The sequence below is a fragment of the Mesoplodon bidens genome, assembly GCF_964165515.1.
Source record: "Mesoplodon bidens genome assembly, chromosome: 5".
Taxonomy (NCBI): domain Eukaryota; kingdom Metazoa; phylum Chordata; class Mammalia; order Artiodactyla; family Ziphiidae; genus Mesoplodon; species Mesoplodon bidens.
In genome coordinates this window covers 85,602,865-85,621,946 of record NC_138161.1, presented here as the reverse complement: position 1 = coordinate 85,621,946, position 19,082 = coordinate 85,602,865, and the positions used below count along the sequence as shown (strand labels likewise).

At 37.5% G+C, this 19,082-nt stretch overlaps 1 protein-coding gene across 1 annotated transcript in view; it reads right to left on the bottom strand.

Moving 5' to 3' along the window:
- Nucleotides 1-19,082, bottom strand: part of LOC308617943 (EGF-like and EMI domain-containing protein 1) — a gene marked incomplete at its 5' end in the record, with an annotated part of 564,371 nt that overhangs the window by 43,945 nt on the left and 501,344 nt on the right. Inside the window, 2 exon segments of the mRNA XM_081235347.1 lie at nt 11,126-11,260; nt 15,028-15,156. Of these exon segments, the coding sequence (XP_081091473.1) occupies nt 11,133-11,260; nt 15,028-15,156 (257 nt within the window). The 3' untranslated portion in view covers nt 11,126-11,132.

Sequence of the window (19,082 nt, the reverse complement as noted above, 5' to 3'; positions counted from 1 at the left end):
GAAGAACGGATAAGTGAGGTGGAAGATAAAATAGTGGAAATAACTGCTGCAGAGCAAAATAAAGAAAAAAGAATGAAAAGAACAGAGGACAGTCTCAGAGACCTCTGGGACAACATTAAACGCACCAACATTCGAATTATAGGGGTTCCAGAAGAAGAAGAGAAAAAGAAAGGGACTGAGAAAATATTTGAAGAGATTATAGTTGAAAACTTCCCTAATATGGGAAAGGAAATAGTTAATCAAGTCCAGGAGGCACAGAGAGTCCCATACAGAATAAATCCAAGGAGAAATACGCCAAGACACATATTAATCAAACTGACAAAAATTAAACACAAAGAAATCATATTAAAAGCAGCAAGGGAAAAACAACAAATAACACACAAGGGAATCCCCATCAGGATAACAGCTGATCTCTCAGCAGAAACTCTACAAGCCAGAAGGGAGTGGCAGGACATAATTAAAGTGATGAAGGAGAAAAACCTGCAACCAAGATTACTCTACCCAGCAAGGATCTCATTCAGATTTGATGGAGAAATTAAAACGTTTACAGACAAGCAAAAGCTGAGAGAGTTCAGCACCACCAAACCAGCTTTACAACAAATGCTAAAGGAACTTCTCTAGGCAAGAAACACAACAGAAGGAAAAGACCTACAATAACGAACCCAAAACAATTAAGAAAATGGGAACAGGAACATACATATCGATAATTACCTTAAATGTAAATGGACTAAATGCTCCCACCAAAAGACACAGATTGGCTGAATGGATACAAAAACAAGACCCATATATATGCTGTCTACAAGAGACCCACTTCAGACCTAGAGACACATACAGACTGAAAGTAAGGGGATGGAAAAAGATATTCCATGCAAATGGAAACCAAAAGAAAGCTGGAGTAGCAATTCTCATATCAGACAAAATAGACTTTAAAATAAAGACTACTAGAAGAGACAAAGAAGGACACTACATAATGATCAAGGGATCGATCCAAGAAGAAGATATAACAATTGTAAATATTTATGCACCAAACATAGGAGCACCTCAATACATAAGGCAAATACTAACAGCCATAAAAGGAGAAATCGACAGTAACACAATCATAGTAGGGGACTTTAACACCCCACTTTCACCAATGGACAGATCTTCCAAAATGAAAATAAATAAGGAAACACAAGCTTTAAATGATACATTAAACAAGATGGACTTAATTGATATTTATAGGACATTCCATCCAAAAACAACAGAATACACATTTTTCTCAAGTGCTCATGGAACATTCTCCAGGATAGATCATATCTTGGGTCACAAATCAAGCCTTGGTAAATTTAAGAAAATTGAAATTGTATCAAGTGTCTTTTCTGACCACAATGCTATGAGACTAGATATCAATTACAGGAAAAGAGCTGTAAAAAATACAAACACATGGAGGCTAAACAATACACTACTTAATAACGAAGTGATCACTGAAGAAATCAAAGAGGAAATTAAAAAATACCTAGAAACAAATGACAATGGAGACACGACGACCCAAAACCTATGGGATGCAGCAAAAGCAGTTCTAAGAGGGAAGTTTATAGCAATACAATCCCACCTTAAGAAACAGGAAACATCTCGAATAAACAACCTAACCTTGCACCTAAAGCAATTAGAGAAAGAAGAACAAAAACACCCCAAAGTTAGCAGAAGGAAAGAAATCATAAAAATCAGATCAGAAATAAATGAAAAAGAAATGAAGGAAATGATAGCAAAGATCAATAAAACTAAAAGCTGGTTCTTTGAGAAGATAAACAAAATTGATAAACCATTAGCCAGACTCATCAAGAAAAGAAGGGAGAAGACTCAAATCAATAGAATTAGAAATGAAAAAGGAGAAGTAACAACTGACACTGCAGAAATACAAAAGATCATGAGAGATTACTACAAGCAACTCTATGCCCATAAAATGGACAACCTAGAAGAGATGGACAAATTCTTAGAAATGCACAACCTGCCAAGACTGACTCAGGAAGAAATAGAAAATATGAATAGACCAATCACAAGCACTGAAATTGAAACTGTGATTAAAAATCTTCCATCAAACAAAAGCCCAGGACCAGATGGCTTCACAGGCGAATTCTATCAAACATTTAGAGAAGAGCTAACACCCATCCTTCTCAAACTCTTCCAAACAATATCAGAGGAAGGAACACTCCCAAACTCATTCTACGAGGCCACCATCACCTTGATACCAAAACCAGGCAAGGATGTCACAAAGAAAGAAAACTACAGGCCAATATCACTGATGAACATAGATGCAAAAATCCTCAACAAAATACTAGCAAACAGAATCCAACAGCACATTAAAAGGATCATACACCATGATCAAGTGGGGTTTATTCCAGGAATGCAAGGATTCTTCAATATACGCAAATCAATCAATGTGATACACCATATTAACAAGTTGAAGGAGAAAAACCATATGATCATCTCAATAGATGCAGAGAAAGCTTTCGACAAAATTCAACACCCATTTATGATAAAAACCCTGCAGAAAGTAGGCATAGAGGGAACTTTCCTCAACATCATAAAGGCCATATATGACAAACCCACAGCCAACATTGTCCTCAATGGTGAAAAACTGAAACCATTTCCACTAAGATCAGGAACAAGACAAGGCTGCCCACTCTCACCACTCTTATTCAACATAGTTTTGGAAGTTTTAGCCACAGCAATCAGAGAAGAAAAGGAAATAAAAGGAATCCAAATTGGAAAAGAAGAAGTAAAGCTGTCACTGTTTGCAGATGACATGATACTATACATAGAGAATCCTAAAGATGCTACCGAAAAACTACTAGAACTAATCAATGAATTTGGTAAAGTAGCAGGATACAAAATTAATGTACAGAAATCTCTGGCATTCCTGTACACTAATGATGAAAAATCTGAAAATGAAATCAAGAAAACACTCCCATTTACCATTGCAACAAAAAGAATAAAATATCTAGGAATAAACCTACCTAAGGAGACAAAAGACCTGTATGCAGAAAATTATAAGACACTGATGAAAGAAATTAAAGATGATACAAATAGATGGAGAGATAGACCATGCTCCTGGATTGGAAGAATCAATATTGTGAAAATGACTCTACTACCCAAAGCAATCTACAGATTCAATGCAATCCCTATCAAACTACCACTGGCATTTTTCACAGAACTAGAACAAAAAATTTCAAAATTTGTTTGGAAAAACAAAAGACCCCGAATAGCCAAAGCAATCTTGAGAACGAAAAACGGAGCTGGAGGAATCAGGCTCCCTGACTTCAGACTATACTACAAAGCTACAGTAATCAAGACAGTGTGGTACTGGCATAAAAACAGAAAGATAGATCAGTGGATCAGGATAGAAAGCCCAGAGGTAAACCCACGCACATATGGCCAACTTATCTTTGATAAAGGAGCCAGGAATGTACAGTGGAGAAAGGATAGCCTCTTCAATAAGTGGTGCTGGGAAAACTGGACAGGGACATGTAAAAGTTTGAGATTAGATCATTCCCTAACACCATACACAAAAATAAGCTCAAAATGGATTAAAGACTTAAATGTAAGGCCAGAAACTATCAAACTCTTAGAGGAAAACATAGGTAGAACACTCTATGACATAAATCACAGCAAGATCCTTTTTGACCCACCTCCTAGAGAAATGGAAATAAAAACAAAGATAAACAAATGGGACCTAATGAAACTTCAAAGCTTTTGCACAGCAAAGGAAACCATAAACAAGACCAAAAGACAACCCTCAGAATGGGAGAAAATATTTGCAAATGAAGCAACTGACAAAGGATTAATCTCCAAAATTTATAAACAGCTCATGCAGCTCAATAGCAAAAAAACAAACAACCCAATCCAAAAATGGGCAGAAGACTTAAATAGGCATTTCTCCAAAGAAGATATACAGACTGCCAACAAACACATGAAAGAATGCTCAACATCATTAATCATTAGAGAAATGCATATCAAAGCTACAATGAGATATCATCTCACACCAGTCAGAATGGCCATCATCAAGAAATCTAGAAACAATAAATGCTGGAGAGGGTGTGGAAAAAAGGGAACACTCTTGCACTGCTGGTGGGAATGTGAATTGGTACAGCCACTATGGAGAACAGTATGGAGGTTCCTTAAAAAACTAAAAATAGAACTACCATATGACCCAGCAATCCCACTACTAGGCATATACCCTGAGAAAACCATAATTCCAAAAGAGACATGTACCAAAATGTTCATTGCAGCTCTATTCACAATAGCCCGGAGCTGGAAACAACCTAAATGTCCATCATCGGACGAATGGATAAAGAAGATGTGGCACATATATACAATGGAATATTACTCAGCCATAAAAAGAAACGAAATTGAGCTATTTGTAATGAGGTGGATAGACCTAGAGTCTGTCATACAGAGTGAAGTAAGTCAGAAAGAGAAAGACAAATACCGTATGCTAACACATATATACGGAATTTAAAAAAAAAAAAAAAAGTCATGAAGGACCTAGGGGCAAAACAGGAATAAAGACACAGACCTACTTGAGAATGGACTTGAGGATATGGGGAGGGGGAAGGGTAAGCTGTGACAAAGCGAAAGAGAGGCATGGACATATATACACTACCAAACGTAAGGTAGATAGATAGTGGGAAGCAGCCACAGAGCACAGGGAGATCAGCTCGGTGCTTTGTGACCGCCTGGAGGGGTGGGATGGGGAGGGTGGGAGGGAGGGAGATGCATGAGGGAAGGGATGTGGGAACAGATGTATATGTATGACTGATTCACTTTGTTATAAAGCAGAAACTAATTAAAAAATTAAAAAAAAAAAAAAAAAAAAAAAAAACATGAATCTTAATGGCCTCAGAATAGTCCACTGATGTGTTATATGATTTGTTTACTTTTTCTCCTTCTGGTGGATATTTAGGTTATTTTTATTTTGTACTTTGACTATTATAAATAATTCCGGGATAAAGAAAAAGTTGGGATCACTTCTGAGATTATTTGATAAAAGGCCTGATATATGAGGCTAAACTTTCTCAGAGACGATAACATTCTCATCAAGGGTATGAGTGTCCATGCAGCCACAGCGGCCCTCAACCCCGATACTGTCTAGGAAGCAGAGAGAAAAAAATACAATCTACCATAATCCGGAGAGTTTTCACACAGTGAAATAAAACCCTTTTTAAAAAAGAATTATTTTGCCCAAGTATTTGTATTTATAACTTCCAAAAGTTGGAATTTATATAAAGCCAATATCTTTAGAAATAGCTTTTTCATCTCTCCTGCCTCTAAAACATATTACTTTGTATAGCCTATAAGTATTTTTAAGTTCATTATGCAGAATAACTGTTTTAAAATTCTGTAAGCACCATTTACAGGGTATTTAGAAAAATGTTGTATACTTTTCTTCAAACATAAGCCCCTTTTTAAATGGCACACACATTCCTTGTGGAGTATACATGAAGCATTTTTAATGAGTCCTATCCTTTTGTTCCATTTATTTTCCTAAATATCCTATTATGATGATTATATAATTTGTGTTTGTACCTTTGTTTGTGAAATCAGATGATAGCATATAACACTAAAGTTGAACGGTACTAGAAGCTGGGGAATATTTTTGCCTATCCAATTCAATACATTATCTCATGTATCAGATTGACAATACAATTAGAATTGTCACCCAAAATCACTCAGGATTATCATGATATATTCTCCTGGGTTTTGAAATCTTAGACTGGAAGAGTTGTAACATAACTATTAAAATTAATATTTTAAAGAATGAGCAGTTTATCTCTCCACTTGTTTCTAAATAGTGTATTTATATCACCTGACAATTGGAACAGATATATCACTATCTGCTTAATAATTGTTCCATTAAAATTGAGTTAGACAAGAGAAAATGTCACTTCACTGTGGAAATAGCAAGTAACTACCTTTTGAATATGTAAATTCTTACCTTTAAGCTTTTTTTTAAAGCAAACAAGTAGGTTAGGGATAGCCAATTGCTGCACCAGCAAACTTTTATACTGTTGAAAGGCCTGTCAACAGTGCCAGAATGACAGTCCTAAACTGATCTAGTTATATCCAGAAAAATCGTCAGGCAACGACCTTGTCCTATCACTCTTGCTTGAGGGTTATCCTTAGGAGCAGTAATGCATTTTCCCAAATGATCAGATGATTGGCTAAGTGCTAAATACTATCCTGGTGTTACTTTTTATATTTATGTTTAAGTTTCTGGGTTTATTTGCTTGTTGGTTTATAGAAAGTTCTAAGCACTGGAAGCTAATTCAGATCACTGTTCGCACCTCATAACATCATAGACAATCCAAACAACAGACTTTCACTAACCTTTATCAGACACATTTGAAATAGTAATGTAAAAATACCATCATTACCATCCAGCCCACAGCTGTTCTCAGGTTACTCTGTTTCAACGTGGATGGAGTAGAGAATGCAATACAGTCAGAGTTAACAGAGGTTATGTAAGAATCACAAGCAGAAAAAGAGGTAGCAAGGAAGTAGTTCTACTGGCTCTTTGAAGCAGATTGAGTTTAACTAATCACTTTTTATCAGTCTATAATCTGTTCTCTCTCTGACAAGAATGATAAATACAGTCTAGCAGATTCTTAAAGTGCCTTTCAGTATAACTTTAAATAGTATGTTATGATAGATTGGTTCCAAAGATGGCTGCAACAATATCTCCCAGCTTGCAGGTCTTTTGCCACGAGATTTTGCTACTCCTCTCATCAGGAGGTAGAATCTCTTTCTCCTTCCTTTGAATCTGTATGTCCTTATGACTTAACCAATAGAATGTGGCAGAAGTAACTATGTGTGGCTTCTGAAGGTACGCTTTTTGATGCATTGTACCTTCTGCTTTCCCACTTTTGGGATGCTCTTTCTTGGATTGCTGTCTTGAGACTGCCATGCAATGAGGAAGCCCAAGCTAACCTTGTGGAAGTGCTATGTATAGGAAAGGCCAGATTCCCCTGATTAAGAAGCCTTGTCAAGCCCAGTTCCCAGCTAATCTACCTGCTAGAAGCAGCCACTAGTGTTTCCAGGTGAGACCAGAAGGAGAACTATCTTATCAATCCACAGAATCAAAAGAATAATAAATTGCTGTTGGCAGGATTTGTTACCAAGTACTGGGATGTTTGTTATACAATAGGTAATTTAAACATATTCTCTTCTATCATAGCTCATAGAGCAGTTTTTAAAAAGCATTTATAAAGTTAACAATTTTAATAACTTTGTTGGTCATCCTAAGTTAATGACTTTCGTATGGTACAGGTTTTTTCCCGTGTAACCAGGAAGACACTCACAGTTTCCAGTTTTTTTGTTGCACTGACCTCCATTCTCACAGGGTCCACAGGAGAATGGACGATCTGGTCCCCAGAGGCCGTTAGGGCAGGCTTATAAAATGAGAGAGAAAGAAAGGAGCTAAGACTTGTAATAAATCTCAAGGTGGCCCCAGATTTCTGCTGTTGCCTAAGTGAGTTGGAAGTGTGTGCATGTGTGTGTGTGTGCAGGTGAGTGTGTATGAGCTGCAAAGAAAGAAACAGAGTAGCCTCTAAGGATTTATAGCACTTCCAAAAATATTCCCTGAAGAAATCAACATGATGCCATATCTTGTCACTTTGGAAACACGGATACAGAGGTTGGCTTTTTGCTAAAAATGTGGTTTTACAGATGTAACAATGGAAGCAATTTTGATACATATCTTTGGAGGCAGTTGTACACACAAAATCTGAAATGAGATGTAATTTGTAAAGGAAGCTTGGGAGGTGTAGAGCTGGAGAAGCTGTCCCCAAATGCTTACCTGAATCCTGTTCTCCCAGTCTTTGCTTATTTCGTAAGCCAGAATAATCACCCAGGAGGTTTGTAATTTGTGTGTTTTATAAGAGCGGGCAATGTATAAGGTGGAGAAAAAGGAATTGTGCTGCTTCGTTGGATGCCCTTTGAACTAGAAAAGGATGGCTGATGCTACAGGGACCACTGAGGTTTCAGCCTCCGTTGAAACCACTGGAATTAGAAACCTGGAGGAAAGCATGCTTTCAACACAGGGAAAACAGTGAAACTTTCCTACACATGTGACAATTACAGAAAGTTACATCAAACCAAATTGGGCTGTTAAGTATCTTCTTGTCCTAAGCAGAATCTCTGAATAACAGAATTATTAAATTTTCTGGGATATTCATACAATTCCTGGCTACTATCTGTTGATCATTTCCTCTGTGCCAAGCACTTTACATAAATTAGCTCACATTTCCATAAAAATCACTATATGACATAAGCAACTTTATCTCCATTTATATAAGAAACTGAGGCTTGGAGGAGCTAAGTGACTTATTCTGGGTCACACAGCTAATAAGTAGCAAAGTCAGTATTTGAATCCAGATCTGACTTGTGAAACTGTTGCTCTCAGCCACTACCCTCAACTTATGTTACAATACTAAGTACTCAGCACTTTTCAAGTCAATTAACCTGCTCTTAGAGACCCACCAGTGTTCAAAATTTCAAGGCCATCAGTGTGGAACTACTGTAACAAAAATCTGTCCTTTTTATGGTGACACAAAGGTTGAACAGGCCTCCTTAGATGGACTCAAGAGGCTTGCTGGGCCAGAGTCCTCTACATTCAGGTCTGCCTGCAGTTGGGGTCCAAAATACCCCAGGCAACAAACTAATCAAAACAAGGCAAAGACGCCATTTTTTTGTTTTGTTTTTTTTCTCTCTTTCTCTCTTTTTTTGCTATTTCACAGATTAGTACAGAAACCAGTTCTTCTGCTCTTAAAAGTCATCACCGATGGGCTAAATAAGGCCTGGTGTTGATTGTGGAGAGTACTGTTCATTAGTGCCATTGAAACAATTTGCAGTCTTTAATTAACTATTCATCTGCAATTTAGACACAGGTCTGGAGTCAAGATTTTTAAAGATATGTCTGGCTCTAGGAGCACTTGGGCTAGTTCACTCTTAAAAAGAGAAAGAAGAACAACAGGTCTGATTTTCATCATGCAATGACACTTAGGAAGCTTTTTTTGCCTTGATTTCAGCTGCCAATCATGGTGATCCCGTTCACCCGCTCCAGTCTGAGTCATAATTTCATTTTGTGTTTAGACAAAAATATCAGAATTGGACAAAGTTATCTGACTGAAAAATAATATGTTTTCCTGAGATGATGGTGACCTCTATTTTGCTGATTTACATATACTTTCAACTCATTTTCCTTCACAGTGGGAATCTCAGAAGCATTTTCCAATATAGTATATTCAGCAGTTGCTTTGAGAAAATGTTATCAGAGTAAATTAAATTTACCCAGGTGTGTGTATATGGTATTGTCTCCCATGTGTTGACTTCTAGGGCATGACTTCTCTAGGGGGCGAATGAATAAGGGGCTGACTCTAGGTTTAAAAACCAGTTGAAGCAGGAGGCTTAGATATTGGAATGGAACCCACGCTCATACCATATTAAATGCATTCGTGTAATGTCAGCCTTCTGTTTCCCCAACTTCTCTTCCCCATTGCCTAGAAAGTCACAATCCAGCTACATATATAGCCCTAATCTCTACAAAATCTTGATGAACATTGCTGTTCACATACTCTAGTTCCATAGCCAGTTCCACAGCCACAGGCAACCTGGAAGACCCTTACTCCCTTTCAGTCAGCTTGAACAAGCCCTGCAGATCCTTTGAAGATGACAATGCAAGGAGGAACATGTAATACACGAGAGCCAAGAACAACCTCCCACCCCAGTCCCTGCCTTTGTAAGTGGACCCAACAGTATGACAGCTTCCTTAAAAACCTATTATCTCCCCCTGATTTTATTTATCTATTTATTTATTTATTGACTGTTCCACATGGCATGTGGGATCTTAGTTCCCCAACTTGGGATTGGACCTGCACCCCCTGCAGTGGAAGTGTGGAGTCCTAAGCACTGTACTACCAGGGAAGTCCCTCTCTCCTGATTTTAAACAAGATTGCTTTGGATCACTTCAAAGGCAAAAAGTTCACTTGTCATTAGTTATGATAATTGTATTTGTTATATGTTCAGTTCTGCTGTGTATTGAAGAGAAAAAAAAATGCTGTGATAATTTCCCCTAAATAATACAGTAACACGTGCTCAATTCAGACTGTATAATATGAGAAAAATGAATAAAGAACAAAAATTGATGATTCACATTTATATATTCATTTAATAAAATACTTATTGAGTAACTTCTATATGTCCTGATTGTTCTAGGAGTTTGGGGATACTTTGGTGAAAAAAATGAATAGCTATCCTCCCCTTGTTGGAGCTTAGCTTCTAGCAGGAAGGACAGGCAATAACTATTAGGCATAATAATAATAACTAGAGTATATGGTAAGCACTTTGGAAAAATGCAAAAGTTCAAGGAGACTTGGCAAGTTGCAATTTTAAGTAGGTTGTTACTGACAAGATTCAGTGAAAAGGTAAAATACAAGTTTTTGAGAAAATGAGAGAGCCATGTAGATGCATTGGGAGAAGCATTCCATGAGTCCATGAACCAGAGACAGCCATTACTAACATCTTGGAATACTTTTTTCCAAAGTTTATATGCACCTACACACACATATATATCTATACATGTTACTTATCATTGGAATTATGCTGCACATAAACCTTTATAGATTTATAAAGAAATTGTTTAGAAATTTGAGAAAGGACCAAACTGATAGCCATATTTAAATTTTCCAAAAATTTTCTATGGTTTCTCTTGTATTTATTTGAATAGTCTATCTTTAGATATAAAGAAAATGATTCTTTAACTCTGGAAGCTAGCAGCCCTTACTTGATTAGCTAAGCTCAAGGAATGATTGGCCAGCTCTCATCTCCTTAGGATAAGATTCTCTGCAATGTGATCTTTCTTCCCTTGCTCAAGCCAGCAAGGGGACAGCTAACATCAGAGGCTAAGACAACAAGGTTAAATGACTTTATTGCCCCATGTCTCAGTTTCCTCACCTTCAAATAGGGGATTAATAAAGTTTACTGCTCTCCTGAGGACTCTGGTGGATTAACTAATTAATGATCGTATGGTGCTAAACAAAAGCTGAGCATTGTTATTAGAGAAGAAAGAAAATTTATAGTCAGATAATACCTTTCTGTCATCTGTTGCCTTGGTAACCAGATTTGCAGGTGCAACTGCCATTTTTGGCACTGCATTCCAGGGTGTTCTCCTCCACACACTGACATTCTGAAGAGCAGCCAGCTCCATAGGCTCCCTTGGGACAGTCTGCAAGCAGATTGAGGCAACCCAGTCACCTGAAAACCATGCTTTGTTTCTTTCACATTGTTAGTGCACAGGCATGTAGTTCTGTGAGGCCTGATTATGGGTAAAACAAGGGGATCATCCTGACTGCCAAAAAATTAGGGAAACAAATGTCTTTCAAATCAGGCAATTTATTTGCTTTTTGGCAACTGGATGTGAACAGTGAAGCCTGAACTACTTAAAAGGCTTTAGGGCTTCCGGGAGAGAAATTGCTTCTCAATGCGCTCCACTGGTGCCTGTATTTAATATTCTCCAAGGACTGCTAAGGCCTGCCAGGCCCCGTATTCATCCTGCCGCAGCATGGCGATGATGGACAAGCATTGATGGGAAAGCTTGCCATTGTTTTCATTCCCTTTCATTATACGGTAATCCGAAATAATTTTACATAGTGTAGATGACAAAAAACTTTCATCCTGACAGCAGCATTATCTTGGCCACATCTTTGGCAAATGGTGCTCGCTTTTCCTTCACTATTTTCCCCATGACTTTGAGTTTTAGGGATGCTAGTCAGCACAGGAATTCTAATTTGAGAAAGTCCCACCTTTGCATTCAGGAAAACATACCGTATCTTAGTTCTCTCTTTGAGGAGTTATAGTAATTCAATTCCCTTTCCAAAATAACTCTGACAATTTTTTCTCCCCCATTACAAGTGTCTACAGGACTCAAATAAAAGATCCTTCAAGTGCCCTCCAGGATCAAAATAATTACATTATATACCTATATAGGCTTTGCTGTGAACAGCTGCTTGGAGAGAACAAAAATAAACCACTTGACTCTCTGATGGATGGAAATTATTAGCATCTGCTAATATTTGCTATTATTAGCAGAGCTAATTTGAAGTGGTGGTTACAATGCCACCATGGAGGGTGGTCTTTGTCTCAGTTGCCAGGGACAGAGTTACCCCTTAAAGCAGAACAGAATTATTAACAGGGCTCCTTTTCACTGTTAATAGTATTCTATTTGGATGATAAATTATAAGATACCTCCGTCATCCTTCCTGCATCTTCTTAGTGTTGAGTCCTTTCCCAGACCCACCAAGCCCCCAGGTTCTCTCAGAGCTATTGTCTTCCTTGATGTGGACCTCGTGCTCATTCTAGAGCGCTCACCTCCTTAGATTGGCTTCCATGCCTTACTTACTCTTTCTGGTTCAGCTTGTAGAAGAGTGGTTCAGGGGACAACTCAGACACCATGGAATACTTAAATGTGACAGTTGGGTACATTAAGAACATAGAACTGGAGAAATATACTTACAAAAAAAGAAAAAGTGGAAGAAGTAACTTTTTTTAGCAATCTAGTGTCTTCTCAGGATTTGCTATGCATTGAAATGTATCCTCCAAAATGCGTATGTTGAAGTACTTACCTCCAGTACCTAAGAATGTGACCTCATTTGGAAATCGTGTCTTTGCTGATGTAATTATTTAAGATGTGGTCATACTGAAGTGGGATGGGCTTATAATCCAATATGACTGGTATCCTTATCAATAGGAGCAATTCGGACACAGAGGCACTCACACAGGGAGAATGCCATGAGAATGTTGGAGTTCTGCTGTCACAAGCCAAAGAACTATAGGAAGCTAGGGAAGAGACTGGAACAGATCCTTCCCTAGTACCTGCAGAGGGAGCATGATCTGCCAACACCTTGATCCCAGACTACCAGCCTCCAGAACTGTGAGGCAATGCATTTCTGTTGTTTAAGGCACTCAATTTGTGGTACTTTATTGCGACAGCTCTAGAAAACTAATATAGGGTTGCAAATTCAAGCTTCTTAGGGCCAGGCAAGTGGCGTTAATAAATGAAGCCTCAAGTCTGAGCAATAAGAGTCCTGAAGAACTGGAGTATGTATGATTTTCTAAAGAGGGTCACATTCCAAATGCTAACCACCATTGCCACCACCACCATCTGCTTTTTAAATTTTTGAGCAGATAAATTATGACTTAAATGTTTTTGCCAAAACGTCTGGCATTAGCTTATAAAATATTCAAAAGTTATTACTAAAAAATGGGGAGTGTCTTGTTACCCTAGAGGAACAATAACAGAAGTCATGCTATCTTTGTTTCTAGGTGAGTTTTCTTCCCTTGGCATGTTCCAGGAAGTATCTGATGCTCTGGAACATACCATTGGCATCTCCATTTTCTCATTTACCCATGTCTTCTCCCCTTCTCTTCCCTTTGCTTGTCTAAGCCTTTCCTCATGACTCAGGCTCAGTTTTCTGCGATGCCTTCACTGGCTCTGTTATTGGGGAATTCACAATTTACTCTCTGTTTTTAAGGAGCATGCCTTTTCTTAAGTAGATAAGGTCCATGGACATTAAACTAAAAATACAATATAAGACTCTAGAAGGTCTCTGTTATTTAAAAAGGGTCATGGTATTACTGAGGTTCACTCAGGAAGGATTTTCAGAGGCAGGCATATGGAATAGGTGGGGGAGCGAGGTACAGACTGTTTCAGGCTCACAGGTACTTGCACACAGCTTCAAGATGGGATGGTCGGTAGGTGTTCAGAGCTGTCCCACTGGGGGACAACTTAAAAGTTACCGATGAGCTGAATCATTTATTGGTGATTGTGTTTTCTCACATCTTTTGCAGAATGTGATTGCTGGCCAAAATGCAAAATGAATAATACATTTTAGACATTTTAGGGAATGATATTGTTTTGCACTAGAACCCAGAAATAAAAGATACTTGTACTGGGCCTTCGATATTCAACTTTCACAAAGTGTGGAATGTCCAATATTAACAACCCTTTCTCAATAGTCAAGGTAAACCTAACTAGGACAAAAATGGAAAGACTCCAGAAATATTTTTCTTTCATTCATCAAAATATAGATTCTATAATGTAAGGAGGCTAAATAAAGACTAGAGCATAAATCATCATATATATATATATATATATATATATATACAATATGACCATAAAAATATGTTATACTTTTTACTCTCTTCTTTTGTCTAATACGAACAAAGAAGAACAGAGATGTGCTGCTTACCACCCAGTTCTACAAGGGTTAAGTCCTAACCCACTGCACGAATAGTGTACCCTGAGGGGAATCCAGGATGAAAAACAGGATGAGGCACTCTGTGCTTTGGATAAACAGGCCCTTAGATGGATAGGTGCATATCTCAGGAAAAATTTCAATGAACCCAGATTCTTTTACCAACATGTATGTGTGTGTATATATATATATATATATATATATATATATATATATATATATATATATATATATATATATAGTTTTAGTAGAAAGAGTGTTTTATTTTAGTAGAAAGAGTGTTTTTTTTAAATTACCTTAAAATGTCATTTACAGAGATGCAGATTTACATCACTTGGCAAGAACATTTTTAAAATGTATGGGCTATTTCATATTACTGCACTTCCTCTTTAATAATATATAAGGCATTTTATTTTACATAAGTAAAGGATAATGTATAATATCATACAGCAGGTGTGGTGCCAGTTAAGTCAACTTTATAATTAAATGTGATGTGTATGGGAGGATAGAAATACATATAAATAAACTGGCTTCTCCCCTACCTCTTTGGAACAGTTTCCTCAGAGCAAACTGAGGCGCTGTCTCCTAGGCTCTAGTCTTCAGCAAGAACCTGAATAAAACTTAAGCTCACAGCTCTTATGTTGGGTGTCTTCCTTTAAGTTGACACTAAAGTATTTTCAGTATTTTTCTGAGCTTCCTTGTTTACACACAGAGAGAAAATTTCATGCCTGTGACTTACTCAGATGACAAAACCTCCCATAGTGCCCTGGCTCACACATACAGGCACCATACACCCTGTGGCAATGGCCATTGTTGGCACAGTTACAGTTCCTTTTGCAACTCTTCCCAAAGAATCCTTTTGGGCATCCTAAAGGGTAGAAAGACAAAGGAACTGAATATTAACCCACATGCAAACCTCACTAGAGTGGTTGTTACATAAGATAAGGAGCTTGCAAAAGGTAAGACATTTCCAATCTGATTGGACCAAGGCTAGAGAGCTCTTTAAAAGACCAACCCTGTGATTTTATATCCTCTGCCAAAAATTCTGCAATGACTTGCTGTTGCTGTCGGGTTAAAAACTCCAAACGTAACAAGACTGCTGAGCCCCTGTACTGGCTGACCTCATGTTGCACTAATACTTCACTGACTTTTGCTCCACCAGCTGACCCTCCTTAGGTGCCTCTAATGTACCTCACTCTTTCCCACTTCAGAGCTGGGCAACATGTGACTCACTCCCTCTTCCCCTGTCTCATGTCTCCTCTTTTTGCAGGCTTCTGCTTAAGGGTCACTTCTCTAGAAATTGTTCCCTGGCTCACACAGTCTGTATGGTTCTCATGGTCTGACCTCCAAGCACACGTTAATATTTAATTTGAAATACCTACCAACATTTGTAACCGATGTCTGCTTTGAACAAGACTGTAAGTTCCATGAAGAAGGACCAGGAGCTTTTTGATTTTTGTTTTGTTACATAAACAAATGTTTATGTAACATATCATAAAACCTGGCACAGTGCCTTGCAAGCACTTAATATATATTTTTTGAATAAATGAATGAATATCGTTTGGGGGATAAACAACTAGAGGTGCCTTCCTGCACCTCTCTGACAGCACACTAAACTTGGTTTCCATCTCCCCAGTTTCACGACCTGTGAGAACCTAATAAACTCCCCATGATTTCTGGCAATCCCTGAAGACTTATATCTTCATTGACTCTCTGCCTTCAACTCCTGGGACTGTACAAGCAGTTTCTTTTTTGTGTTTTATCAACCCATGTAGAAAATGTGGTCTCTTGACTGGTTTCCATGAAACATCCACACGCAGCACTCATTGGATTGGTATTTTGTGAGTTTTTCAACAATCATTTCTCCTCTCTTTTCCTCTTTCTCTCCTCTCCTTTTCATCTCTGATTTTTTTCTCACTTCCTCCCTGATTTGCCCAAAGAGCTTCATTTTCTTCATTCTTTTATTATGCAGAGCAAATCAGTTCACTCAGGCCCTATGTGTAAACCTCTGCACACAAACTCAGCATTTTGTTCAGCAAATGAGAAAGGCTTTCTCTGTATCTGGATTCATCCTGCTTAGATCACAGTTAGTGATTTAAGTATCAGTTATTTTTTTCTGTTCCACATTCATCAGTCAAAGCAATTGTGCTCTTGTACATATAGACACAGCCCTTTACTTATTTAGAAAAACCACCTTGAAGAAGAACTACAATCCTTCAGCCTGTGAAACAAAAACTACATTCACAGAAAGACAGACAAGATGAAAAGACAGAGGGCTATGTACCAGATGAAGGAACAAGATAAAACCCCAGAAAAACAACTAAATGAAGTGAAGATAGGCAACCTTCTAGAAAAGGAATTCAGAATAATGATAGTGAAGATGATCCAGGACCTTGGAAAAAGAATGGAGGCAAAGATCAAGAAAATGCAAGAAATGTTTAACAAAGACCTAGAAGAATTAAAGAACAAACACCTAGATGAATTAAAGAACAAACAAACAGAGATGAACAATACAGTAACTGAAATGAAAAATACACTAGAAGGAATCAATAGCAGAATAACTGAGGCAGAAGAATGGATAAGTGACCTGGAAGACAGAATGGTGGAATTCACTGCTGTGGAACAGAATAAAGAGAGGAGAATGAAAAGAAATGAAGACAGCCTAAGAGACCTTTGGGACAACATTAAACACAAAAACATTCACATTATAGGGGTTCCAGAAGGAGAAGAGAGAGAGAGAAACTACCAGAGAAAATATTTGAAGAACTTATAGTCAAAAACTTCCCTAACATGAGAAAGGAAATAGCCTCCCAAGTCTAGGAGGTGCAGAGAGTCTCATACAGGATAAACCCAAGGAGAAACACGCTGAGACACATAGTAATCAAACTGGCAAAAATTAAAGACAAAGAAAAATCATTAAAAGCAGCAAGGGAAAAATGACAAATAACATTCAAGGGAATTCCCATAAGGTTAACAGCTGATTTCTCAGCAGAAACACTACAAGCCAGAAGGGAGTGGCATGATATACTTAAAGTGATGAAAGGGAAGAAACTACAACCAAGATTACTCTATCCAGCAAAGACCTCATTCAGAGTCAATGGAGAAATCAAAAGCTTTACAGACAAGCAAAAGCTAAGAGAATTCAGCACCACCAAACCAGCTCTACAACAAATGCTAAAGGAACTTCTCTAAGTGGGAAACACAAGAGAAGAAAAGGACCTATAAAAACAAACCCCTGAAAATTAAGAAAATGGTCAAAGGAACATATATATCGATAATTACCTTAAACGTGAATGGATTAAATGCTCCAACCAAAGGACACAGGCTTGCTGAATGGATACAAAAACAAGACCCATATATATGCTGTCTACAGGAGACCCACTTCAGACCTAGGGACACATACAGACTGAAAGTGAGGGGATGGAAAAAGATATTCCATGCAAGTGGAAATCAATAGAAAGCTGGAGTAGCAATACTCATATCAGATAAAATAGACTTTAAAATAAAGAATGTTACAAGAGACAAGGAAGGACACTACATAATGACCAGGGGATCATTCCAAGAATATATAACAATTATAAATATATATGCACCCAACATAGCAGCACCTCAATATATAAGGCAACCGCTAACAGCTATAAAAGAGTAAATCAACAGTAACACAATAATAGTGGGGGACTTTAACACCTCACTTACACCAATGGACAGATCATCCAAACAGAAAATTAATAAGGAAACACAAGCTTTAAATGACACAATAGACCAGGTAGATTTAATTGGTATTTATAGGACATTCCATCCAAAAACAGCAGAATACACTTTCTTCTCAAGCACACACAGAACATTCTCCAGGATAGATCACATCTTGGGTCACAAATCAAGCCTCAGTAAATTTAAGAAAATTGAAATCGTATCAGGTATCTTTTCTGACCACAACACTATGAGATTAAAAATCAATTACAGGGAAAAAAAACATAAAAAACACAAACACATGGAGGCTAAACAATACATTACTAAATAACCAACAGATCACTGAAGAAATCAAAGAGGAAATCAAAAAATACCTAGAAACAAATGACAATGAAAACACGATGACCAAAAACCTATAGGATTCAGCAAAAGCAGTTCTAAGAGGGAAGTTTATAGCAATACAAGCCTACCTCAATAAACAAGAAAAATCTCAAACAAACAATCTAAACTTACACCTAAAGGAACTATAGAAAGAGGAACAAACAAAACCCAAAATTAGCAGAAGGAAAGTAATCATAAAGATCAGAGCAGAAATAAATGAAATAGAAACAAAGAAAACAATAGCAAAGATCAATAAAACTAAAAGCTAGTTCTTTGAGAAGATAAACAAAATTGATAATCCATTAGCCAGACTTATCAAGAAAAAGAGGGAGAGGACTCAAATCAATAAAATTAGAGATGAAAAAGGAGAAGTAACAACAGACACTGCAGAAATACAAAGCATCCTAAGAGACTACTACAAACAACTCTATGCCAATAAAATGGACAACCTGGAAGAAATGGACAAATTTTTAGAAAGGTATAACCTTCCAAGACTGAACCAGAAAGAAATAGAAAATATGAACAGACCAATCACAAGTAATGAAATTGAAGCTGTGATTAAAAATCTCTCAACAAACAAAAGTTCAGGACCAGATGGCTTTACAGCTGAATTCTATTAAACATTTAGAGAAGAGCTAACACGCATCCTTCTCAAGCTCTTCCAAAAAATTGCAGAGGAAGGAACACTCCCAAACTAATTCTATGAGGCCACCATCACCCTGA